This window comes from Dioscorea cayenensis, unplaced genomic scaffold (assembly GCF_009730915.1).
Source record: "Dioscorea cayenensis subsp. rotundata cultivar TDr96_F1 unplaced genomic scaffold, TDr96_F1_v2_PseudoChromosome.rev07_lg8_w22 25.fasta BLBR01000809.1, whole genome shotgun sequence".
Lineage (NCBI taxonomy): Eukaryota > Viridiplantae > Streptophyta > Magnoliopsida > Dioscoreales > Dioscoreaceae > Dioscorea > Dioscorea cayenensis.
In genome coordinates this window covers 7872-35226 of record NW_024087200.1, presented here as the reverse complement: position 1 = coordinate 35226, position 27355 = coordinate 7872, and the positions used below count along the sequence as shown (strand labels likewise).

Genomic DNA, 27355 nt, shown 5'->3' with positions numbered 1-27355 from the left:
TGGATACAATAATATATGAAAACTACTTAAAGCCCTAGCTTCTAATGGATTTAGGTAGATGATTATCTGGCTCCGCAACTCTTCTTTAAAGATATAAAAAAGAGAAAAAGAAAAAAACTGTCTCCAAATGAGTACCAATGAGGTATACGACAACCTTTATTACATTTGACACTAATTTTAGAGTTGGCCATGTTTATAAATGTTACACATTACTAACTTACCATGGGACTAAGTTGTGCAGTCCAGAAAGGGTGTATTGGAGGAACATTATCTTCATCTGCACAAATGATGCATGGCGCATCACCTGAAAACAAAAATGAAAAGATGTAGGTGCATGCAAGAGTAGCATGTAATGATTCATTGGGGAGATATGCTGAGGATGATAAATAGTAAGTTATGTGTGAACAAGGAAGCTGAATATTACCTGAGGCAGAATTTAGCCGAAGTTTATTCCTTGTGCCAAAGGAAGTTCACTCCCATAATTGATTGTACCATTTAGAATGTCGCATGTACTATTTCCATGAGTCATTTTATGCTTCTCGGCCACCGCCAGTGGCCTTTTCATCACCAAAAACACCACCAATTTTAGCACCATTTGTAAAAACATTTACATTCACAATGGTGCAATCACTTCCAAGTGGTCTGCATATCACACAAAACACAATAGAATCACTGGAGAGGAGGAAAATGGCAAGCTTTGTAATGGACCTGTGCAATTAAGATGAAAACTATACCACTTTATTCTTTACCAAGAGCAAAAACAAATTTAGATTTTAGATTCCAAAATATAAATAACAGATACTCTTGTTAATGATAATGATAGCATACTTGCATATATACAAAGCAACAAAGATAATCTTTTATACATAAAGATTTCTTTTTCAAGTTAAAAGGTTTTTTTTTCCTTTTTCTGTCCCACTGCTTTTGTTTAACATACACCTTAAAACTAGAATCCAAGACAATAAAAGCTTACAACACAAGGTGAAAGACAAGACAATACAATTTCATTCATATGTGCTATGTCTCATAAGTGATGGCCAAAGACAACACCCACAGTTGTACTTACCCAATCCACTTGAATATTATTTCCGGTCTGCATGTAAATATGGAGCAGCTTAACCCTTGTGGTACTGAGTTGTTTATCTCAATTGCTTCTTTTAAAGTCTATAGAAGAAAGAGATCAAGTGATATCAATTCATTTATCATACAAGATTATTAATGACAGGAATAGGTACAAGCAATGATTTTGATAGACAAATAAAAGGATGACAAATATGAATGAAAATCATAGAAAAAGAAGAGCACCCACGAGCTGGGTCTATTACCTTAAATTTCATGACATAGAGGACCAGAGCAAATAATTCCTCCATAACAACAGGTGCATCTGAAGAAATCTCCACAATTGTGGGTTGAACAAAGTTACTCTCTCCCTCTATAACGGATCCTCCAATCAGGATCTTCCCTCTCTGCACAAAATGGGTTAAGTAGCATGGTCATATTTTTAACCAGTAAAAAAAAAAATTACAAACAAAGAAATGATGAAGATGAATAAATACTAGTATTGATAAAAATCTTAAAATCCACAGCAGACTTCTAGAAGAAGATACCTATCCTTACAAGTAAACCACTATTTTACTATCAGCAAGAATATGATACTTGTAGGTCATAAAAAAATAGTATATATAAAGAGAGTATACAGTGCAACATTCGAAGTTTGTTTATGACCTTATTGACAACAACAATAATAATAATCCAAATGAAAGAAAATAAAAGATGCATTTTTAGTATCAAGATGTCTACTATACCTGAGATTTAATAACTTCAATACCCTTGACGTAGTTTTCTTTTCAAGCAGGATTGTGTAATGGTCCTAACAGGGTACCTTTTTTTTTCTAAAGGATCACCAATCTTCACTTGCTTATAAACACCAATCAGTTGATCAAATACAGTTTGATAGATGTTCTCATGAAGAAGCTGCATCAAAAGAAAAAGAGATTATTCAAAACTAGTTTTGTAATGAGGCAAAACAGTAAGGCCAATAAATGGATTATTTTCCAACCGTACAGAAAGTTGGATGTTAGCATCATCCATGACAATTATAGCATTATTTCCACTAAGTTCAAGTAGGCATTTTCCAAACTGCTCATTGACTATCTGTTGAACCATCTGCCCAACCTGTATGATAATACAGAGAATGATATTAAATGTGTACAACAGGATTAAAATATTCTGCACAGAAAGAGTCTAAGAATTTTAATACCAACAAAGAAAAATATAATTCTAAACGATTTAAGGGAATGATAACTAATCTATAATGGAGATAAAGACAAGCCGTTGTAAAAACAACAAATATGATCAACCTTCTGATCTTCATGGGAATGATTTTCAAGTGATACTACATGTTGATGGCTCACACGTTTGTTGAAGTCATTACATAAGGAATCACCGGACTTAACAATATGCCATTATGCCAATAATGGCACTAATTGAAGATCCGGCAAGAAGACATGGCAAAGTTAATTTTTAGATTTTAAATCCTAACTAATTCTTTCTTTTTATTAATTATGTTTCTGTGGTTGATGACTCAATGTAACTTTGCAAAGATGCTAGAAATGAGTGAATTACTCTTCGTGGCTTAAGTAAAAGAATTAATATAACAAGATTATGGCTTGAGGATAACAAATGAGACTGCATGAACAAGTTAAAAAGGGATTCAAAAATTCAATACCTTGGAATTTCCGGTAAATGAAACCAGAGGTATCCATCTGTCACAAGCTATTGTTGACCCATTTCAGCCCCTCTACAGAAAGAAGTGAAAATTGTACCAGGTAAATTGTTCTTCTCCAGAACCCAGCAACAATCTCAGTCATCGCAATTGTGATTAAAGGAGTTGTTGGTGCACCTTTCCTGCAATGCATAATATGAACAAACTCCATAAGCATATTATCACGTCATGGCTCACTTAAGAATATAAGCACAATGATAATTCTTTCTAGTTGTATAAATATGATCACAATTAAGTATATATGATCTGTAAGCTCGTTTGTAGGCAAATACAGACATAGAAAACATTGGAATCAAAGATAAATACGATGGATGCTCGCCAAGATGGAAAGACAGCCTAGAAATGGATGAGTTCCCAAGAACCCAGAAACATCTAAAATATTACCATCAACACTTTATGGGTGAAATTTTAAGTTTCATGAATTTACACTTGAGGATAATTATATTGCAATAAAAAATATGTAGATGAGGGCTAGTCATAAGAAATCTTACCAAATAGACATATGTATATATAAATTCAACTCAGAAATTAATAACACCATCAGTTTCTCAGATCAACTTATTTCTACCAAAAAAGAAGAGGATTTGCTTACCAAACAACACAGTTTCCACAGACAAGTGCAATGCAGGCATTCCATCCTATAAGGACAACATCTCTTAAACTGCAGCATTAGTGATCAGAAGAAAGTAATGTTAACTTACCAAGAACAGCACATGGAAAATTAAAAGTTGTTATAACTCATACTATTCCTAGCAGATTCCAAACCTGAAGCGCACGACAAATATTACATAACAAAGGGGTACAATATTATTTACTTGTTTATAGCCAAAAAGGGATGAGACTTTGATATTCCAAAGCAAAAGGATAAACAAATTCTCATCTCCAACATCATATGATTTCGCCCTGCACACACCACAAAAAATCATAAGATTAACTAGCTGGACATTGAATATCTTTGTAAGAAGAAGAGGGAGGAGAAGAGAGAAGAGACCGACGAGGGGGAGGTCCTTGTCATCGGGTTCCAGAGCAATGAGGCTGTCGATGATGGCAATAGCATCGGGGAGTAGATTGGTCTTTACTTTGAGCTCAAGTAGAGATCGGAGGGCTTTGATGTCATCTGGATCAGAGGTGAGGTGGTCTTCGAGTGCACGGACTTTCTCATCATCGATGAGGGATTCTGGGAGGGTCTCGGACTGAGAGATGGGGATGACGACGAGGGCTGGCTTGAGAGGGCGGCCGAGGAGGACAACGAGGGGGAGAGCAGCTGCCACAGCCGCAGAGGGGGTTTGGGAAGGTGGGCACGAAGAGGAGAGGGAGGAAGAATGAGAGAGAGAGATAATGGTGGTTTAATTATTTTTTATTTTTTAAAACAAAATTTGTGTAGAAGGTTTAACTAAAGGGATTTTTACTTGCATACCCCTGTAAAATCATGAATTTGCTTAAATACCCCCATAAAAATGATATTTGTTTGTATACCCCTACAAATCAATTATATTTGATTCTATGCCCCTATGGTTAAGTTGACTCTTAATGTTAAATCAATGGATGGAATAAGGGTAAATTACCAAAATGGGGTTCCTTATATACCCCTTGAAATTTTTTTCTTCTTATTTTGTAGCTATTACTCATTTCATTCAACAAATGACCATTATGAGTTTGTTAATATACCCATCAAATTTTTTTATTATATTTCATAGACTTAAATTATTTAAATTATAGATAACCAATATATCTTTTTATATACGTTTTAACTATTTTTAAAAATTATTAAAAATCATGAATTTTTGAATAAATTCATATTTTTAAGGTTTTTACAAACATCTCTAAAACATTTTACATTATCACATGATCTTTACAAACACAACCTAAAAATAGGTAAAAATTACAACGTGTAACAATATATAACAAATAATTTCATACTATGGTCAAGGGTAATTGGGTAATTTTGGATAATGTTCAGGGTAGTTAGATGATGTTAAGGGTAATTGGATAATTTCATACTAGAAAATAACAAATAATTTCATACTAAAAATTATGACCTTGGATGATGTTAAGGGTAATTAGGTAATTTTGTTAAGTTGGGTTAAGTGGGAAGTATGATTAATTCCATAAACTCTAACGGTGGCTAACGGTAACAAACGGAAGGGATATATAAGTAAAAAAGTTAATTTTATGAGGGTATGCAAGCAAATAGTATTTTTATGGGGGTATTTAAGTAATTTCATGGTTTTATAGGGGTATGCAAGTAATTTTTCCTTAACTAAACCGGTTCTAAAAACATGAAGAAAAAAACCTATTTTATTATAGAGGTGGTTTTTTAAAACCCCTCTATTTGATTGCCTCTAAAACCTAAAAATGGTGTAATGTGTGAAATAACCATATTTATTGAATTGTTTATATATAGTTTCACCTCAATTTGAAACAATAAGAAGTTGGTTCAAAATTCCAACTATGTAATCACTGACATTTTTATATACAGATTATATATTTTAAAAAAATTCATTATATGCATGCATACGTGCATGAAAAATAAAAATAAAAATAAATAAATAAAATAAAATAAAAGAAGATAAATAAAAGGAAAAAATGACAAACATGCTCACATGCATAAAATATATAAATCTAAAGGCGGGCCCACCATTTAAAAAAATATAAAATAAAATGAGTGGATAGTTCCAGACATTTCAGAAGAGAATATATATATATATATATATGAATTGAGATAGCATGCACTCCGATGTCAAGTACAAAAAGCTGCATATTACCTGCCTTCTGTGTAAATTTTGGATTGGTTGTAATTTTCATATTTAAAATTTCTGGAGTCTATCAATTGCTACTATGAATCCAAATGGAGCAACGAAAGCTTTAACATATATTTTAATATATTCATTGATAGTAACTGACTTTATTAAGCTTGGAAACCAATTGGAATATGCCATCCTTTTAGAATGAAAAAAATATATATATCTCAATTCACGTGGCTCATTGCGAACATGATGTTGTATGGTATAAAAAAAAAGAAAATTTTAAAAAAATGATAATAATAATTTGAAAAGTGTGCAATGGTATATATGCATACGTACATGGTTTATTAGGAAAAAAATGGGTCCCATTACACAAGAGTTACACATGGAGCTCTCAAAATGAGTAGTATGTATGCATGCATGCTCACACATCTAAAAGCCCGGATCACCATGAATATGAGAATGAATAAATCTTAAGAGATGCATGCAAGCACGTGCACTTTTCATTTGCACATTCGTTGTCATTTGGAAAGTATAAAATAGACACACACATATATATAAATTCAAAAGTGCATGGCCCATCATAAGGGGGACAATATAAGTATGGATATATGTCAGGTTTGGTATTTAAACAACATTTCTTTTGATCCAAAGCAGCACCATGGGTTAGTCAATGATTAAAATTCCTGTCCCAAAGGCAATGACAAATTTCAAAGCAATAACGAGATATATATCGCATACAACAGCAAAGCATGCAACGCAGTGATAAGGCGCAGACAACAATGACTTATTCATTTCAAAACAACAACAAAAAATTATAAATTTTATGGCAGTCATGAAATATTTATTTCAAGACGGCAATGAAGCACGTATGACATAAAAAAAATAAAAAAAATAGAAAAAATGAGAAGCATGCATACATGCTTGACATAAATAAAAAAAATTTGAAAAGAACAAATCCTCGTGAGTATCATTTGATTTTAAAAGAGTAGGGCCCACCAGGAAGTGATATACATGGAAATATTAAAAAAAATTATTATATGCATGCACATGTGCATGGCAATATATATATATATATAAATAAAAAAAATGATGATAATAAAAAAATGAGAAGCATTAAATGTGTTTGAGGAGCATGTCATGCATGCATATGGGCATGACATAAATTTTTTTTCATTATATGCATGCACACATGTATGAGATAAAAATTGAGAATAATGCATACGCGCATGATAAAAAAATAATAAAATAATAAAAAAAAAATGAGAAGCGTGCATGCTATGTACTCACATGCCGTCTAAATAAATAAATAAATAAATAGAATCCACTATGATAAGTGTGGATTAAAATAGATAAATAAATAAATCTATGCAAGCAAACGGATAGCAGAGAAAATATGCACTGTTAATCTCAAAGCAAAGACAATGGTGCATATCTCGAGACAACGACAAAATTTATATGTTTCGAGGCGGCAGCAAAGCATGCAAACGTAATGATGACACACATGCAGCGACATATCATGATATACACATATATAATCAAAACCAAAAGTAATCAAGTCAAGATTCAAGATATGAAAAGAATCAATGTTGGAAAATCCATATAAATCGACAACTGGACTCAGTAGTCTCAAGATATCAAAAGTCAAAGATCCAAAGAGTTCCACAAGTCAATGTTTGAAAATCCATATAAATTGGCAACTGGACTCAGTGGTCTCAAGGCATCAAAAGTTGAAGACCCAAAGAGTTCCACAAGTCAATATTTGAAAATCTATATAAATCAACAATTGAACTCAGTAGTCTCAAGACATCAGAAGTCAAAGACTCAAAGAGTTTCATAAGTCAAGAAGGAAGCTTTACAAGCATAAGAGATGAAGCTTATGGAAAGTCAAAATCAAGTCTATGGTTCATCAATATAGAGAAGTCATAACTTGAAATTCAAATCAAACTCAAGATGCAAATCAAATCCAAAATGTAAAACTCCCAAGACACAAGTTTGGATACAAGTCCATAAGTCAAGATGATTGTCAAGATGATTTCAAATTTCTTATATTTTCAATGAAATCCATGAATTCATATTTCATTGGAAATAATTGAAATTGATTATCACAACTTGTTTCTTTGTTCACACTTATTTCTTAATCGGAGGTTCCTACGACAATTTTTAGGGTAATTAACATTAAGGGGTTGCCCCTAATGGAAGTCATGAACCCATAATCTCTTGAAGTCATAAAAAATAAAATTTGATTTGTGATCCATTTATTTTTTAACCGGTCAATCCTAATTAAAGGCTGGGTGAAAAGAAAGGAGCCCACATATGTTATGTTTCAAACACGTTTAGAAATATGGTGTTGTTAACTTAGACCTTTTGATACAGTTTACAGGACAAGAAGTTTTTTGGTGTAGTTAATCATATATTTAAACATTACATGCTTGAATCAGTCACATGTTTTGAGTTTTATGTAGCTATATAAGAAACTTAACTAAAGTCTAGTTATTTATATAAAAATAGATTGAGAAAGTACAGGAAGAATAATTTTTTTTTCTTTAATTTTCTGTAGGGCTCAAAAATATAAGTTGCTAGCATTGGAATTGTTGCTCCAAGCTATGTTTAAAAGGTATCAGACAAGGTGTTTCATCTAAGCTGTATGAAATCATAAAAAATATTGACTCATATTATTGTGTTGTGTGTGTTCCCTCAATTGCTTCTTTTCATTACAGGTTTCTCTTGCATCTGATTTTGTGTACAATCACATGATAAGAGATGTGATTGCAAGCTTTGGCTATTATAGCCATATATGACACATGTTTGTCATTGTGTCCACATGGCGCAATGCATGGGACAAGTGTTATCATGCATGCTTTAGGCATAACACAAGTGTTATCATGCATGCTTGTCCATAACACAAGTGTCATCTCTCTTGACACTTGTTGAATGAGAGAATCTCTCATTCCTCAACTACATGAATTGTTGAAAAAGGAAATGAGAGGTTGGCTTCATCTTATGAGAAAAAATAACTAAGTCTTCTCCCAAGTACCATCTAACCTTTTCCCTCATTTTGTTTCTTCTCCAAGAGACACCATCTCTTTGAGCTTGGGATTTGTAGTATGACTCCAAGTAAGCATCTCTTGTAGTTGCCCACAACCAAGAGAAAGTTGAAGAAGAAGCGATACTAAAAGAACAAAGAAAGGATAAAGGCCAAGGACTAGTAGAGCAAGCGCAAGATTAATCCTCTTGAATTAATTCAACAATTCAAGGTAAAATTCGGCCCCCTAAAATGCTACAGCTATGATTACATCCTTTGTAAGGTTATTTCCTTCTTGCTTATACTAAGGTGTATCTGGCCACTATAAATTAGCCAATGGTATGTGTCTATATAAAAATCGTATACTTCTGGATATGCATGCATCACTAAATCTCAATTAGACTTTTGAATGATTTTCTATTGTCCTGCTTAAGGTTCTGATTTATTGTTCTTTATCCCTTGGTGAATGATGTGTTACCATTCTCATTCCTAACAATAATCATAAAGTAGATATGCGTGAAGTTAATCATTTTTCTGAGTTCATGTAGAATTATCCTAGTTGGAAATGTTATCCTCTACTGTGGCATATGAGGTTCAAAGTTGCATATATTGGAAGTTTCATACTATTATTACATTCGTCTAACTTGGCTGGTGGAAGGATGTTAAAATGACAACATTTCTTCAGGTGTTTTTTTTAAATATTTTTTAAATGTGTTGATGTTGTCTATTTGAATAAAATTCATTGCAGAGTTGCATAAGGGGAGGATTGGACTCCCAACAGTTGTGTTGCAGTATTTCTTGAGGAGCGTCTAAATATGGGGCTCAATTTTATTCTATCTGCTGAGGTAGGCCTGAAATAATTATTTAGAATTTTCTTCTTAGTCTTGATATAACCATAAACATTTATCACTTCTGTCATGCTTTCCTTTTATCAAGCCTTTTAATGGAAATAGCAAGGGCTGAAAATAGTGGTTTGACCTTTATTAAGAAAAACCAAACATGCTTAGAACCTTGCCAATCTGGATGGTTTTGGCAAATTTGGATGTGGTTTTTTTTTTTAACAAAAGAGCACAGAGTTCAAAAGAAAGAAAAATAAAAAGTCAAAAGTAGAAATTCCTCTAAGAGCAGAGGTCTTCAAGCCATCTTGGTGGGTCCATTCCAAGGAAGGAACGAGACGGATTAGGGTGTAGGCTACCATGATCCATTAAAAATTTATCAATGGAGTTGTCCTCTCTAGGAATAGTAGTCATAGAAAGGTTGGGGAAATGATTTAAAATCTACTGAAGAGTTTTGATGTCATCGTTGAGACGCCAAGCGATTGTCGGATTATAGTCTTTCAAAAGGTGCGCCATGCCCAGGCAGTCGCAGAAGACCTTGGATGGTTGCCAGTTGTGGGAGATGCATTCCTTGAGAGCCAAGTCAATGGCTGCAAATTCCACTTAAACGGGGCTATCCTTCAGAGAGCAATTAGAGCTTGCAATGAGGATATTTCCAGGGTTAGCTAAGATAACAAAACCAAGGCCAGCCAACTTGGAGACAATGTTCCAAGAGGCATCCGTGTAGACTGAAATTGAAATTTGATTGGCCATGAGGTTAGAGTACTCCCTGTAATAATCTAGAGGCCTTGAAAAAGTTAGCACAAGTATTCAAAGCTCTAGGTAATAAAGAGTTGAAGTTAGGCCGTCTTGATTTAAATGTCCAATTGCATCTTTCCTTTCAAATTAACCATGCCAGGGTAGCAACTATGGCTTTCACCCAAGAGTCACCAACCCTGACTTTGAAGGAAGAAGTAAGCCAAGAAACATTTTGAAAAGAGCTTAAAACTACAGGATTAAGACCCAGATTAGGAAGGAGCAAGTGCCATTGATGAGCAACCTTAGAGCAGTTCCAAATTAGGTGACTGGCAGTCTCTTCAGAAAGAGAATAGAAGGGACAAAGAGTATGAGGAACGATATTGGAGTGGTAAAGGTAAGCTCTAGTGACAAGTTTCCTATGAGCAAGTTTCCAGACAAAGGTTTTAATCTGTGGCATAACAGAGAGTTTCCAAATACAATCCCATCATTTCCAAAGATCTTAGGAAGAGCCATCAGAAGTGAGGCTAGTATCGACCGAAGAAACAATGGTTGCACAATGATTACTAGGACCCCAAATCCAGTAATTATCTGAGGAAAAGTCAATTTTAATTTTTCTAATCCACTTCCAGTCAAGATTAGCACCAAAAAGATTTTCAATAGCATTAAGATTCAGAGAGTTTTGATGACATATCTCAGTGAAAAGAAAACCATTCAAAGGTAAATCCATGTTTAGGAAAGTAGATTTGAGCATAATCAGGAGATCCATAAAGTAAGGGTTCATCCAAAGATTGAGATTCCTAGGATTGCAAGATAAAATTCTAAAATTTGCTTTAAGAAAATTAGCAGAATTTGAAATGGATTTGAAAAACCAAGAGGAATTTGGATGATTTTTAACACTCAAGGGGTGCCAATCTCTGTATTTTGTTTTAAAAAAATATCAACCTAAATCTTACAATTAGAATTAAGCACAATAAAAAAATATTTTTTTATCCATTAGAGAATGTTTCGTCAACCTGAGGTCTTGGATACCCCCTCTCCCTCTTCACTTTTTCTAAGTGTAGTAATTGCCCATCCATTTGAATGGAAGCCACTATAATTGCTAGTTTTCCCCCACAGAAAATTACGGGCTAACTTGGAGATAGAATCAAGAGTGGATGCAGGGAGATGGAGGATCGAAAGAAGATAGTTAGGGATAACAAAAATAGTACTATTAAGGAGAATAGCTCTGCTAGCAGAGTGAAAAATTTGGATGTGGTTTGACGATTGGAGAATAAAGCCAACATGGTAAATTTCTTTCTAATTTGAGGGTTATCTTTTGATGTTAGGAAAAAAGTTGGTTGAGCCTTGCTTGCATGACAGTTGGTAATTTCACAAGAGAATTGAGTTTGAATTTTATCAACTAAATCGAAATATATTTAATTGATTGCTTTCAGCATTCACCTCTCTTATTTAGGGCATGTCAAGGCAAATGATTATTTAGTTCATCAAGTCATATTCATCATAAGCAAATCCTACTCTACACATTATAATTTTCGAACTTGGTTTATCTTTTATTACCTGTAAAAAGAAAAGCTCATCGCAACAACAACAGAAATGTTTTAAGAGTCACATCTTCAAAACTCAGCCATGGTAATCTGATCAAAGTAGCAACCCGAAGGTCCATCGAGCGGGAGCAAAGCAAGCATCACCGGGCCTTTCGCTCCATCTTCGACCTTCAACACTCCGGTATGCCAATTGATGTCGGTATTTACATACCCAGGATGAACACAGTTAATGCGCATTCCAGGGTGCTTCTTGGCCAGAACCCTTGTGTATGCATTCAATGCAACTTTGGACATGCTGTATGATGGTAACATCAATGGCCAACCTCCAGATTCCAGATTCCCTTTCTCTAAGTCTTCCAGGAACCTGTCAAGCACATTCTCAATCACCTCTTCATTCAAGTTGTCTATGTCTGCTAATTCTCCTCTGGTCTTCTCATTAGGAAGCCTCTGAAAATCAAGTGAACTCAAATAAGACATTTTTAGAAGTTTATATTTGGCTATTTTTAGTGCAGTGGTAATTAAGTGGCATTTTCATTAACAATTAAATTTTATAAAAAGATGTTCAATTTTGGTGCATTAAGGGTTTCAAAATTGGGTTGATGGAAAATAAGGTGGAGGAAAGAGTCTTTTCATTGGAAGCTAACAAACAATTCATATGTATATATAGTTTTATTTATTGAAAAAGGTGAGTTTCTTCCACAATATATATATATATTAACAATATTTAATCATATAAAGAAACATTATTTTGGTAATAAATGTTAATATAAATCAAATTCACTATTATCTTGGAAAATATAATTTTGAGTTTAAAGAATATTGATTGTAAGTGGTATTAATCAAATTAAAATTTAGTAAACAAATTCAAAATAATAATAATAATAATTTTTTTTTAAAACTATGTTTGATTGGATCCATATCTCATGCCAGCTTTAGATTCTTTTTAATGTTAGTTGTAATATAATAATTTCACCTAGATCCAGATTTAAACAAAGTATAATTTATTTTAATCAAGATATATATATATAATAATAATAATTTCTTGATATAAAAATAATTAATATGAACTCACCTTGAGTTCTGATCTGAGAGAGGAGACATTAACAATTGAAGCAGATGATGAGAGCTTCAAGAAAGGGAGCAGTGCTTGTGTGACTCTCTTGCAACCATAGTAATTTGTGTCCAAGCATGCCACAGCATTCTCATGGTTTTGCTTGATCACTGTATCCATCACTGCATTCGTTGCCTTTCCAGATAACTCCACAAGGAAAAACAAAAATTACATCAATAAAAAATAAATGTTTTTTTTCCTTCTTTATTTATTCATTTCATTACTCAAAATTAAAGGAAAGAAGATAGTAAAAACGATAAAATCGATATTTTCATAATTTTTTTTAATTTATTTTGGATTAATAAAAAATTGTAGATTTTTTAAAGGCATATTATATTATTCATTTCTACCCCTTAAATAAAATATATTTATTAAAAATTTTGAATAAAATGAATTTACTAGTTTAATTTTTCTAAACTAGCTGCACTGCACAGATGCAACCAAATCTCATAGAAAAAAGTAAATAAAATAAATAAATAATTATTATTAACAAAGGTATATATGACCAAGTAAAATATCAAAGTTTCATTAGAAATTTAACTCCAAAAGCAACCAAATCTCATAAATTTTTTTTTTTAAAAAAATTAGAATATTTTTAATTAAAATTACTTACCCAAGACTCCGGATCAATATTTAGAGCTTTCAATCCCTCCACGTCCACAATAAGACCAGAAACACCAGCGTTATTCACCTACGCCCACAAAGTGTTCGACGAAATGCCTCAAAGAAAAAAAAACCCAAACAAAAGAACCAGAGCTGAGAGATCTAAGCAAGCAACTGACCAAGATATCAAGTTTCCCAAACTCTGCTCCGATGAAGTCGGCGAGGCCGGCGACGCTGTGATCATCCCTGACATCAAGCGGGTGGAAAAGGACATTGCTTAGCTGAAGAGAGCTGACAGCATCGTTGCCAAGTTTGGGGTCTCTGGCCGTGAGGATGACAGTGACGCCTTGGGTTGCGAGCTGCCGCACTGTCTCTAAACCTATTCCTTTGTTCGCTCCGGTCACCACCGCGATCCTACACAAAGGAACACCTTTAGTAGTGCGCACGCGAGAGAGAGTGAGAGGGAGAGAGTGAGAGAGAGATGCTTGCAGTTGCAGAGTAGAGCTTGAATTCATGGTGGTCTGAATATGATGGTGATTTGGAGAAGAAGAGATGGGAGTGATGGAATTGGATCTTGTTCTCAAGTCTTTTCTTTATACATTAAGTCTATTTCAATTAGTTTTTTTAGATTATTTTAATCTTTTTTTTATTGAGAAATGCTGTAAAATGGACTGTGAGGGACTTTGTTTTTAGCCTGGGCTTGTGCAGTAGTTCTCCAAAAAGTTTGAAAACCTGAGCTTTAATATATATATATATATACATATGAGGATGCATCCTCTGCCAACGTTCACAGATTCGTAAGATATGGGCCGTTGGATTTCAATCCAACGACTGCACACCATTTTATGAACGAAAGAACATCGCTAGATTATTTATAAAGCGATAAAAAAGTGGGATCTGCGATGTTTTAATCGAACCATCCAATCAATCTCGAAAGATAAGAATCGAATCAATCACGATCGTCTCCGTTGTACTCTGTCCCGATTTAGACCTCTAGCCTATTTAAATTTTTTTATGCTTGCATTAGGGATAAAATGGTCATTTTGCATTAGTGGCATATTTGCATGATCTGACGATGAGTTGTGTGTGAAAAACCGATAAAAACCGGAGAAAGCAAGATCTTTTGGACTCATTCCTCTTTATTTTGTATTAGAGGGTATTTTTGGTAATTTCAGTCTTCAAAAATAAATAAATAAATAATATAAAAATCTGAGAATTTAGAGAGGCTGAAGCACGTGGCAAACTTGCTTCTAGCCCATTCTTTTTCTTTCTTTCTTCTAAGCCTTTCCTTCTTGCTTCCTTGCTTCCTTGCTTCTTGTTCTTCTTGTTCGACGAGCATAAATTTAGAAACAAAAATCTTTCCAGTGAGAATTTCCGGCGACCTTCAATACCAAATTTATTCCTCTCTCACTCCCGAATCCGGTAAAGCCTTATATCCAATGTTTTTTGTTTTGTATTTCACCCGTATTTCCTTGTTTTTAGAAATATAAAAAAATTTCGATTTCTCCATGAATATGATGATCCATAGGCTTAAATTGAAGCCAATGATTTATAATGCATGTATGAGGGATGTTGTAGAAGAAAAATTTTTCGATTTAGAGTTGTAAATTGGGAGAAAAACCATAGTATAAGGTTCAGATTCTGTAGCAATTTCGAAATTATCGTAGCACCGAAAATTTTGAGCCTTTTATGGTATTTCTTTGGTCCACATTGAAGCTCTTCTTACCCTGAACTCATTAGAACTAGTTTTACTCCATTATGATGTCGTTTGGATCCAAAATGACGATGTTTTTGCCATAAAAACCCTAAGGTTCCGTATTAGGCGTGTAAAAATTGTATTTTTCATGCATTTTCTTTGGTCATCATTCTTATGTTCGTTAGAATTTGAATTCTCTGCTTGTATCTAGGTGGCGAAGCATCCTCTAAGGGGAAGGAGCTCGCCAATCAGTAAGGGCGTCTCGGGGACGAGGGACGAGCGGGTTCAGTGAGTGGTTAAATTTCTAATTGCATAGATTTAATAAGAGTACTAAAGTATTTGTTCATGTGTTTTATCACATAAATTTGATGATAAATTGGTTTTCACGATATATATTTTTGAGTACTGAATTTACTTGAAATGGTTAAACCTAGAATGCTTATACCTATTTATTTTTGAAAGAAACATGTTTACTTGCATTTCCGTGTTTATATGCAAATGAGATATGGTTTAAAAGTACATTTACGTATTTATATGCAAATGAGATATGGTTTAAAAGTACATTTACGTATTTATATGCAAATGAGATATGGCTTGATGTATATTTCCGCATTTGTATGCAAATGGAACATGGTTTAATGTATATTTTTCGGTTTTAAACATTGTGCGATGGATTCTTTGAATTGGAAATTGGAAAAGAATTATATGTGGCATTCAGTTTTAATGGTGACGGCGGACTTTAGTCCGACACTGCAGTGTGGGGTTCCACGGTCCGGCCTGATGGGAGGCGGCGTGGTTAACCTGGTTTACCACGGTCGAGAGGTGCGCGGAGCCATTGGCGGGGGTTACATTATGTGAGAAACCGGGGTCACCACAGGGGATCTCGATGTGCAACACCAAGGAAAGGCAACTCTTTTTAAATTTTTAAAAAAGTTTTAAAAACTCCTTGGTGGTTCCACGACTAGTCGTGACCCACGATTAGTGTGGGGAATTGTTTTAGAGCCCGACTGTATTTTTTTGGAGCTATGTTCATTATGTTTTAAAATGTTATTTGCTTTTCCTATTGATGAATCCTGTGTTATTTGTTAATATGTTGAGTACTTGGAACTGATTTTTTTTATATGCTATTATTTTTTCTTCGAATTACCATTTGAAATATTTTATCACTCTGTTACATCTATCTTGACACCACTCAACTGGGTAACCTCTCATTACTCACCACTCCCCTTTTTATCTTTTTCGATTGCGACGTTGGACGAGTTGTCTTTGTCTGCGATGAGAGTGGTCTATCTGTACTTCTTGTTTAGGTTTGTTATAGTATGCATGACCCTTTATGGATCCACTAGACTTGACCTTATATGTGGTTCTTGTATTTATATTTCGGGTTGTATCTTAAAAACCACGGTTTTGTCTTTATTATTGTTGTTACTTGTGTTTAGGGTTCCTAGTCTTTGGGGAACCCTATTTGTGATATTTTATTATGTTGTCTTCTAGTTATATAATTGTGATAACGAGGTTTTATATTGAGCCTTACGGCGACCTGAAAGTGGGGCCGTTGTGGGACCCATTTCTTGTCGTCGTGGCGGTTGCCACGTGCCCGGTTAGGTTCGGGGCGTGACAATTTTAGTGGTATCAGAGCTAGAGGTTTACATTGATCTTAGTTCAAATTCTAAAACTGTTGTCCTTAAAGACTAGTGGATCGATTCTTGATTTGCATTGAGCGTAAGTGCATATAGGAGTTAAGCTTAAAAATTTGTCTCTCTTTGTTTATTTCGACTAGAATGCCGGACTAGCGTCCACGTGCTGGCGTCGAGGAGTTAGTGTTCCTTCTGGGGAACCTACCCCTGCTCAACCTCCTTCTCCCCATAGGCAAGAGGTCAATTCAGGACATGAGCTGCTCGTGGCGGCTACATGTATGCTCACGGGTTCGAGTCCTATACCTCGGGGCTCGTAACCCCGGGAGTAGCACCACCACCGAAGCTCTTGAGCTTTAAGGCATATTGGGATGCCCGAGTGGTCGCCAGAGCATATCGGGAATATCGTGACTTTCTTGGTTATTGGAGACTGTTTGGGGGCGACCCCATCTTGAGCCGATGTCATACCACCACCACCACCCCCAATGCCTTGATTCGGCCCGGCACCGAGTGGAAGGCGAGTAAAATCGATCGAGCCTAATTTTGTCCAAGATTCTTTGAAGGAAGTGGTTCGGGTTGGCATTGAGGGTGAGAAATTGGTTCTTGAAGGTAAAGCGCCTTCGTGAAAATCTAGCCAAGAGAAGAAACTCAGATTTTTTTCAAGGCCGTCCAAAGCGCTGACAAGAGTGAGAGTACTTCTTGAGTTTTTCGAGGATCCAGTTCGATCGGACCTCCATCGAGGGCAGGTGGCGATCGGAAAGGGTGCTACATCTGCGAGTGGCGATTATGGAGGGAAAATCAACCGGAAATGTTCCTAGGTGCCGAGCGCAATAGATTTCATCGAGGTCCATGCTGGTGAGCCACGCGAGATGCTATCGAGTGTGGGCGGTTGGTCACCTTAAGTCGGCATGTCCGAGTTAGGCCGTCTGACACCAAGTTCGGCACCTCCTCCTGCGGGGACGGCAGTCGAGTCTAAGGGTGTACCGCCTACTACTTCTACACTGTTGCCCCTACCGGATCGATTCTTTGCTAGTAATAGTCCACAAGGTGGAACAGCACGACCTCAGACCCGTTCTCAGACCAGAGTTTTTGCCATGATCAATAAGGAAGCTGAAGACAGACCCAACGTGATTACAGGTACTGTATCCATTTTTCAGCATGATGCACATGTTTTGATAGACTCAGGGTCAGAGAGATCTTTTGTTAGCACTGCATTTTCATGTCATGCCGATAGAATAGCCTCCCCATTAGACTGTGAACTTCTGATCCAAACACCTTTGGCTGAAGAGATTGTCAGGGAGGTTGTTTTTTTGGGGTGTCCTATCAAAATGAAGAGTGTAGATTTTGAGGCAGATCTGATTCCATTGGAGATGCGAGATTTTGATGCCATACTTGGTATGGACTGGTTGAATAGGCATAAGGCTTCCATTGACTGCTTCAGGAAGGAAGTGACTTTGCAAAGCTCTCATGGACTGAATATTGTGTTTGAAGGTGAAAGGAAGGTTCTTTCGAGGTGTGTGATATCTTCTGTGGAAACAAGGAAACTTGTACGCAAGGGATGTGAGGTATACTTGGCTCACATAGTAGATACAAGAATTGTTGGACCAAACCTCAAGGATGTTCCCTATTGTTCGAGGGAGTTCAAGGATGTATTTCTTGAGGAATTGCCCTGGATTGCCTCCGGATCGAGAGTTTGAGTTTGCTATTGACTTGCTACGGGGTCTCGCTCAATCTCCATTCCTCCATATCGTATGGCACCAACAGAACTTAAGGAGCTAAAAAGTACGATTCTGAGGACTTGGTGGATAAGGAGTTTATCGCCCGAGTGTGTCACCTCAGGGTGCTCCAGTTCTCTTTGTGAAGAAGAAGGATGGTTCCTTCGATTGTGTATAGACTACAGCGGTTGAACAAGGTGACTATTAAGAACAAATATCCTTTACCCAGAATCGATGATTTATTTGATCAGTTACGTGGAGCAAAAGTGTTTTCAAAGATTGATCTCCGGTCTGGTTATCATCAGTTGAAGATCAAGGAAAGTGATGTGCCGAAGACAGCATTTCGCACACGATACGGGCATTATGAATTTTTGGTCATGCCTTTCGGTCTGACTAATGCTCCGGCTGCTTTTATGGATCTAATGAACAGAGTCTTCAGACCTTATCTCGACAAGTTTGTAATTGTCTTTATCGATGACATTTTGATCTACTCAGCAAATGAAGAAGAGCATGCGCAACATTTGCGTATAGTATTGCAGATCCTTCGAGAAGAGAAGTTGTATGCTAAATTCTCAAAGTGTGAGTTTTGGTTGCATGAAGTGGTCTTCTTAGGACATGTTGTATCTGGAGAAGGAATCAGTGTGGATAGAAAGAAAGTTGAAGCAATCATTGATTGGGAACAACCAGAGAATGTGTCTGAAGTTCGAAGTTCCCTTGGTTTGGCTGGTTATTATCGGCGTTTGTGGAAGGGTTTTTCTCGATTCGTTTGCACCTTTATCACGGTTGACTCGAAAGGAGGTAAAGTTTGTTTGGGATGAGAAGTGTGAGAGCGACTTCCAAGAATTGAAGAACACGCTGATTTTCGGGCGCGATGCTCACTCTGCCTACCAGTGGTAAAGAGTTTGTAGTGTTCAGCGATGCATCACGACAGGATCTTGGCTGTGTATTAATGCAAGATTGGAAGGTAATAGCTTATGCTTCGCGACAGTTGAAGAAACATGAATTGAATTACCCTACCCATGATTTGGAGTTAGCAGCAGTAGTTTTTGCCCTGAAGATTTGGCGACATTATCTGTATGGAGAAATGCTTAATTTACATCGATCATAAGAGTTTAAAGTATTTGTTTACTCGAAAAGGAGCTCGAACTTGAGGCGGCAAGATGGCTAGAGTTAATCAAGGATTATGATTTGGTGATTGACTACCATCCAGGGAAGGCCAATGTGGTAGCGAGATGCTCTAAGTAGGGAAAAACTTCCACTTCTTTAGCTTCTACTACAACATCTTATCGGTCTCAACTTGCGACTCTTGAGACATGGATGTGAGACTTAAGATCGAGCCAAAGGGAGTTTTGTTGGCAAATTTTGTGGTGAGACCATCATTCTTGGAGCGATTCGGGAAATCTCGGAGAGCGGATGAAGAGTTAATGAAGGAAATACAAAAGGCGGAAAAAAGGTGAACCCTAGCGATTTTGGGCTTGCGATGATGGTATTACGGAATTTCGGGGGAAGAGTTTGTGTTCCAAGGGATGCGAGAACTTCGAAGTGCTATTCGGAAGAAGCTCACTCCTCGACCCTATACTATACACCCAGCGGCGACTAAGATGTATCGTACGATCGGGGAAAAAATTATTGGTGGTGCGGAATGAGCGTGAGATCGCGGAATTTGTAGCAAGATGTTTAGTTTGTCGACAAGTAAAAGCGAGAACATCAACGACCCGGTGAGGATTATTACAACCTTTACCTATTCCGAGTGGAAATGGGAGCATATTACTATGGATTTCGTGGTTGGGTTACCGCGTACTCTTTAAGGGCATGACGCTGTGTGGGTTATTGTGGACCGTTTGACAAAGTCAGCCCATTTTCTGGCCATTCATACCAAATATTCCTTGGAGAAGTTAGCGAAGCTATTTATAAGCGAAATTGTTAAACTCCATGGAGTACTGTTTTCAATTGTATACGATCGTGACCGAGATTTACATCTCAATTTTTGGCCTAAGTTTCATCGAGGCTCTTGGGACAACTTTGAGATTCGATCTGACTTACCATCTCGAGACGGATGGCCAATCGAGGCGTCTGATCCGGACACTTGAGGATATCTTTCGAGGGGCTTGTGTTCTCGATTTCCAAGGAAGTTGGGACAAGCACTTACCTCTAGTGGAATTAAGCTTACAATAATAGCTTCCATGCAAGTATTGGTATGGCTCCTTATGAAGCTTTGTATGGGCGTAAGTGTCGAACACCCCTCCGTTGGGATGAAGTTGGTGAAAGAAAGTTGCAAAAATGTAGAACTAATTGAGGGTAACCACAGGAAAAAAGTGAAGGTAATTCAAGACGAGGTTAAAAAGTGGCCCAAGACCCAGGCAAAAGAGCTATGCTAACAATAGGAGAAGAGATTTAGAATTCCAAATTGGTGACGAGTTTTCTGAAGATATCACCTTGGAAGGGAGTAATTCGGTTCCAGTAGCGAGGGAAAGTTAAATCCTCGCTATATTGGGTCATTCTTGATACTTGAAAAGAATTGGGCGATGGCTTATAGATTACAGTTGCCACCAGAGTTAAAGAAGATCCATAATGTTTTTCATGTTTCATTGTTGAAGAAGTATGTACGAGATCCAGTCGCATGCACTTGAAACACCTCCGGTTGAACTCCGAGAAGATTTGACTTTTGAAGTGAGACTCGTTCGTATCCTTGATCGGCTAGAAAAAAAGTGCTTCGAGGGAAAGGTGGTGCCGGTTGTAAAAGTTCTTTGGAGAAGTGATCAGATTGAGGGAGTTGACTTGGGAACCCTGAGCGGTTCATGAGAAAGAAATATCCTCATTTATTCGAGTGAGTTGGGTAGGTGAAATTTTTGAGGACAAAATTTTTTTAAGGAGGGTAGAGTGTTGTACCCTGTCCTGATTTAGACCTCGGGCCTATTTAAATTTTTTTATGCTTGCATTAGGGATAAAATGGTCATTTTGCATTAGTGGCATATTTGCATGATCTGCATGAGTTGTGTGTGAAAAACCGACCAAAAACCGGAGGCAAAACAGGTCTTTTTGGACTCATTCCTCTTTATTTTTGTATTAGAGGGTATTTTGGTAATTTCAGTCTTCATAAATAAATAAATATATATCTGAGAATTTAGAGGTGAAAGCACGTGGCAAACTTGCTTCTAGCCCATTCTTTTCTTTCTTTCTTCTAAGCCTTTCCTTCTTGCTTCCTTGCTTCCTTGCTTCTTGTTCTTCTTGTTCGGCCGAGCATAAATTTAGAAACAAAAATCTTTCCGGCGAGAATTTCCGGCGACCTTCAATACCAAATTTATTCCTCTCTCACTCCCGAATCCGGTAAGCCTTATATCCAATGTTTTTGTTTTGTATTTCACCCGTATTTCCTTGTTTTTAGAAATATATAAAAATTTCGATTTCTCCATGAATATGATGATCCATAGGCTTAAATTGAAGCCAATGATTTATAATGCATGTATGAGGATGTTGTAGAAGAAAATTTTCGATTTAGAGTTGTAAATTGGGAGAAAACCATAGTATAAGGTTCGGGTTACTGTAGCAATTTCGAAATTACTGTAGCACCGAAAATTTTGAGCCTTTTATGGTATTTCTTTGGTCCACATTGAAGCTCTTCTTACCCTGAACTCATTAGAACTAGTTTTACTCCATTATGATGTCGTTTGGATCCAAAATGACGATGTTTTGCCATAAAACCCTAAGGTTCCGTATTAGACGTGTAAAATTGTATTTTCATGCATTTTCTTTGGTCATCATTCTTATGTTCAGTTTAGAATTTGAATTCTCGCTTAGTATCTAGGGTGGCGAAGCATCCTCTAAGGGAAGGAGCTCGCCAATCGATGAGGGCGTCTCGGGACGAGGCGAGCGGGATTCAGTGAGTGGTTAAATTTCTAATTGCATAGATTTAATAAGAGTACTAAAGTATTTGTTCATGTGTTTTATCACATAAATTTGATGATAAATTGGTTTCCCTGATATATATTTTGAGTACGAATTTACTTGAAATGGTTAAACCTAGAATGCTTATACCTATTTATTTTGAAAGAAACATGTTTACTTGCATTTCCGTGTTTATATGCAAATGAGATATGGTTTAAAGTACATTTCTGTATTTATATGCAAATGAGATATGGTTTAAAGTACATTTCTGTATTTATATGCAAATGAGATATGGCTTGATGTATATTTCCGCATTTGTATGCAAATGGAACATGGTTTAATGTATATTTTCTGGTTTAAACATTGTGCGATGGATTCTTTGAATTGGAAATTGGAAAGAATTATATGTGGCATTCAGTTTTAATGGTGACGGCGGACTTTAGTCCGACACTGCAGTGTGGGGTTCCACGGTCCGGCCTGATGGGAGGCGGCGTGGTTAACCCTGGTTTACCCTGGTCAAGAGGTGCGCGGAGCCATTGACAGGGGGTTCTGTTATGTGAGAAACCCGGGGTCACCACACGGGGATCTCAGTGGCCAACACCAAGGAAAGGCAACTCTTTTAAATTTTAAAAAGTTTTAAAAACTCCTTGGTGGTTCCACAGCTAGTCGCGGCCACGATTAGTGTGGGAATTGTTTTAGGCCAGCCTGTATTTTTGGAGCTATGTTCATTATGTTTTAAAATGTTATTTGCTTTTCCTATTGATGAATCCTGTGTTATTTGTTAATATGTTGAGTACTTGGAACTGATTTTTTTTATATGCTATTATTTTTTCTTCGAATTACCATTTGAAATATTTTATCACTCTGTTACATCTATGCTGACACCACTCACTGGGTAACCTCTGTTACTCACCACTCCCCTTTTTATCTTTTCGCATCGCGACGTTGGGACCGAGTTGTCATTTGTCTGCAGAGAGAGTGGTCTATCCGTACTTCTTGTTTAGGTTTGTTATAGTATGCATGACCCTTTATGGATCCACTAGACTTGACCTTATATGTGGTTCTTGTATTTATATTTCGGGTTGTATCTTAAAAACCCCTGGTTTGTCTTTCATTATTGTTGTTACTTGTGTTTAGGGTTCCTAGATCTTGGGGAACCCTATTTGTGATATTTTATTATGTTGTCTTCTAGTTATATAATTGTGATAACGAGTTTATATTGAGCCTTACTGCGACCGAAAGTGGGGCCGTTGTGGGACCCATTTCTTGTCGTCGTGGCGGTTGCCACGTGCCCGGTTAGGTTCGGGGCGTGACACGTCCAATCTTATTAAAGTTACTGTACATCATCTGCTGACGCTCTACGAACGTCCGTAGATGATATTTAGCCTATATATATATATATATCGAAGAAAAGTAATTGGGGACGTTCACATCAACATCACGTCCCCAGAGAGAAATGTGAGGAAAGAAACCGGAAGAAAGAAGGCAATGAACAGTAATAGCAACAGTTGCATAGCGTTGTATTCTCTCTCATGAGGTTGTTATGTTATTCCTTGAGTGTAATATAAGCTTTGGTTGTCCCCACTCTAGGTCTAGCGGAAATCAATTTTGACAGTTGAGATTGATTCAATCATTATTATTATTACGATAATGATCCACGGTTCATATCAAAATGTTGTTCATCTCATTTTTTTTATTTAGCTACTATAAGCATATGAAAACTATTAATGTGAATGATCATGACCGTTGATTGATAATTAAAGAGCTACCAATTATCATGCTTAGATTGCATATCTAAGTACATCATTAGAATATTGAGGCTTATATATATATATATAGGGTTTAAGTTTACAAAGATTATTATTCATTAGAGATGTTTGTTACCATTGGATGTTGATCAAATGATTATTGTTTATATAGATACTATAAAGATTTATTATTTTTAATTACTGTATATAACTATTTAACATTGTTTGGCATTATTTAATATTGTTTATAAATGGATCATAGATAGTAATCTAACAACTACTGTGGATGCCATTAGATTTGAGATTTAAAAATTTTCATACATTTTGATCCTTAAATATATATATGTATATATATATATATTTATTTATATTTATTGCACCAATAAAGGATTTGTTTTTTTTTCTTGTACATTTTCACACAACATTTCACAACTACAAAGATATAGATACAATGATAAATCATATTTTCAAGCTGGCTGTAATTGGCAAATCTTGAATGAGAAAGGATTAAGGGCAAGAAAAGGTAAGTATCTAATTTTTTATAAAAAATAATTAAATAAATATTATTTTGGATTTAAAATAAATTTGGTAAAATTTGAGAGTTTATTGGTATTAAAATGGAGAAAATGTTTATAATAATTTTCCTGAAATAGCTCCTAAAAAATATTTTTTTGTTATGTTTTAACTTGTATAAAGTCTTGAATATAATCCATATCACTAAATATTATGCATAATTGATTTTAATGGATAAATCATGGTTTTTTTAAAAGGTGTAATTGCTTTAAATGAAAAATGATGAATTTTTTTTTACAGTTAGTAAAGAATGATTATAATCTTTTTTATCTATGCTATTTCTTATTAACAAAATAATAAAGAAAAAGATAAAAAAGAAGTTTTTTTATACTGAAATTAAAACTTCAAAATTTAGGCTGATAAAATAAAATTACAAAAGTGATAATTGGTAAGCAATCTCCTTATGTTTTAGGGAGTGCTATGTAAAAATCCCAAAACAAATTGAGAGAAAATTAAAAATAAAAAAGATTCTTAAATATTAAATGGTGATCATCTAGAGATTGATGCTTTGCACATAAAGTACATTTGATTAAGTTAAATGGCACATAATTATCTATATATATATTATTTTTAAAAAAATATATTTTATTTTTTATTTCTATCATTTAATATAACTCAATGTCATGTGTCGTGTCAGTGATACATAATGCTACACATATACTTACTCTTAATTTTATCCCCCAAATATCTCTCTTTTTCAAGCCTTTCGTTTGAGTGACATTTGTCTAGTTTTGATTAAGTGCTTGTTCCTGTCCTTTAATCACATGGTTTTCAACACCATGACCCATTCACTGTAAATGCCGCTTCCATTCTTTAATCATGCTCTTAACAACAATGTCGGGTAAAGTTTTTGATAGGGTACCCAACTTTAGTGAATTATAAGTTTGGGGTCCAAACTTTGATTTGTATCAAAATGGTGACCTATCTTTAATTATGTTTCACCGATTGGGTACCCGGGTAATTCCGGTCATATTTGAATGATGTGGCAGTTCGGAAATATGAGTCAGCATAAAAAAATAAATGGTGCTTGCCACGTCAGCAACCCAGGTTATCTCTCTCTCTCTCTCTCTCTCTCTCTCCTCTCTAGCTTTCTCAAAACCTTCTCCTCCTTCCCCCCAACTACATCATCTCTAACATTTTCTTCACTTGGTTTACATCTCTTGACGTCCTATGAATAGCCTTCCACGGCTCTAGCCTCTTCACCAACGTCATCATCTTCCCCATGCTTTTAATGTCAATAAAATTCAGTTCAAGTAAATGAGTGTTGGTCACCATTATTAATTAAATAGCTTCTGTGTGTGTGTGTATGAGAGAGAGAGAGAGAGAGAGAGAGAGAGAGAGAGAAACTTGTCTTGCTCTTCATGAATGGGACTGCAACCCAAAGCTACTCTAAAAGTGATGTTCTTGCTGAGATTGAAGACGAACGGAGGACCAAGACTCGGCATGTTCGTGGCTGAACATGTTGACTACGCCAAGCTTGCGCATTTGGACCAAGACTCGCATATAGTTGACTAATTAAAGAGCTTGAGAGAGAGAGAGAGAGAGAGAGAGAGAGAGATGTGACGTGGGTTGCTGACGTGGCAAGCACCATTTATTCTTTTATGCTGACTCATATTTACGAACTGCCACTTCATTCAAATATGACCGGAATTATCCGGGTACCCAATGGTGAAACATAATTAAAGATAGGTCACCATTTTGATACAAATCAAAGTTTGGACCTCAAACTGATAATTCACCATAGTTGGGTATCCTATCAAAAAATTTACCACTTTCAGTCTTCCATGATTTTTAAACACTATGTCCTGACTAATCAAAGATAAATAATGTTTTGTTATCCATTGACAAGGACCTTTTTTCTTGTATGCATATATTATATTGGTTAATGTGTGGTTTTGTTTGACCTTGAGATAATGACATCTTTTCCTTATCTGCACATGAGTCTATCAAGTTTGAAAACATAAAAAAAAAATTACTTTATGAACTCTCATTCTAAGGGGTCATTTGGCGATTTGTAATTAGTTACATTTTTAATGCTCATGACTTGAAAGAGCGAGCATCAATTAATACCACCCACCTAATCCTCCCTCTTATCATCCTTTTCCCCGTCCATCCAGCTCCAAATCCAAACCTAAAGCCTCTTTCCTCCTCTCCTATGAATCCCATTCATCTCTCCACCCACCTCCTCCATCTCCCTTCCTACACTAACATCCCTCTCTCTTTCTCCTTCTTCTAGCGCTACCACCACCTCCCTCTTCCCATCCTCTCCGCCATCGGCTCCATCTCATCCTCTACTCTCCTCCTTCCTTTCACCTTCTTCCCTCTCCTCCTCCATGGCACTTCTGACTCCTCTACCTCTTTGGCTCATCTTCCCCTATCCTGCTCCGCCTCTCATTGTCTACTTCACCTACCCCACAACCAACTCATCGGCGGTACTGTTATTGGCTCTTTAGTCTCTTCCAATCCGGTTATCCTCGTTGCTACTTTCTCAAATTGGTCATGCAAGCTTGCCATGGCTTCTTCCAAGAGCTCTGTCTTAATGTAAGTCATTTGTGTATATTCACTTTCTTGCTTTTGATTATATTTTTTTAGATTTTGTGTGTTTTTTTCTTTTTCTATTTTTTTATAATTGAATGATGTTAATTGATCATCTTTTTTTATATTTTCGAATTTAAACGAGGAGATAGTATTGGTGTTGGTGTGGGAGATAAGATAATA

The 27355-nt window shown here is 36.0% G+C and overlaps 1 protein-coding gene and 1 pseudogene across 1 annotated transcript; both read right to left on the bottom strand.

The window, feature by feature from the left end:
• Positions 1-436: 436 nt before the first annotated feature.
• Positions 437-5590, bottom strand: LOC120255055 (annotated as a pseudogene).
• A 5950-nt stretch (positions 5591-11540) lies between these two features.
• LOC120255054 ((+)-neomenthol dehydrogenase-like) lies at positions 11541-14058 on the bottom strand. Its single transcript, XM_039262962.1, has 5 exons — positions 13876-14058; positions 13566-13800; positions 13397-13474; positions 12745-12930; positions 11541-12119 (listed from the first exon to the last, which is right to left on the bottom strand). Exons 1-5 carry the CDS (start codon positions 13899-13901, stop codon positions 11742-11744), a joined length of 903 nt encoding a protein of 300 aa, XP_039118896.1. The 5' UTR covers positions 13902-14058; the 3' UTR covers positions 11541-11741.
• Positions 14059-27355: the final 13297 nt, after the last annotated feature.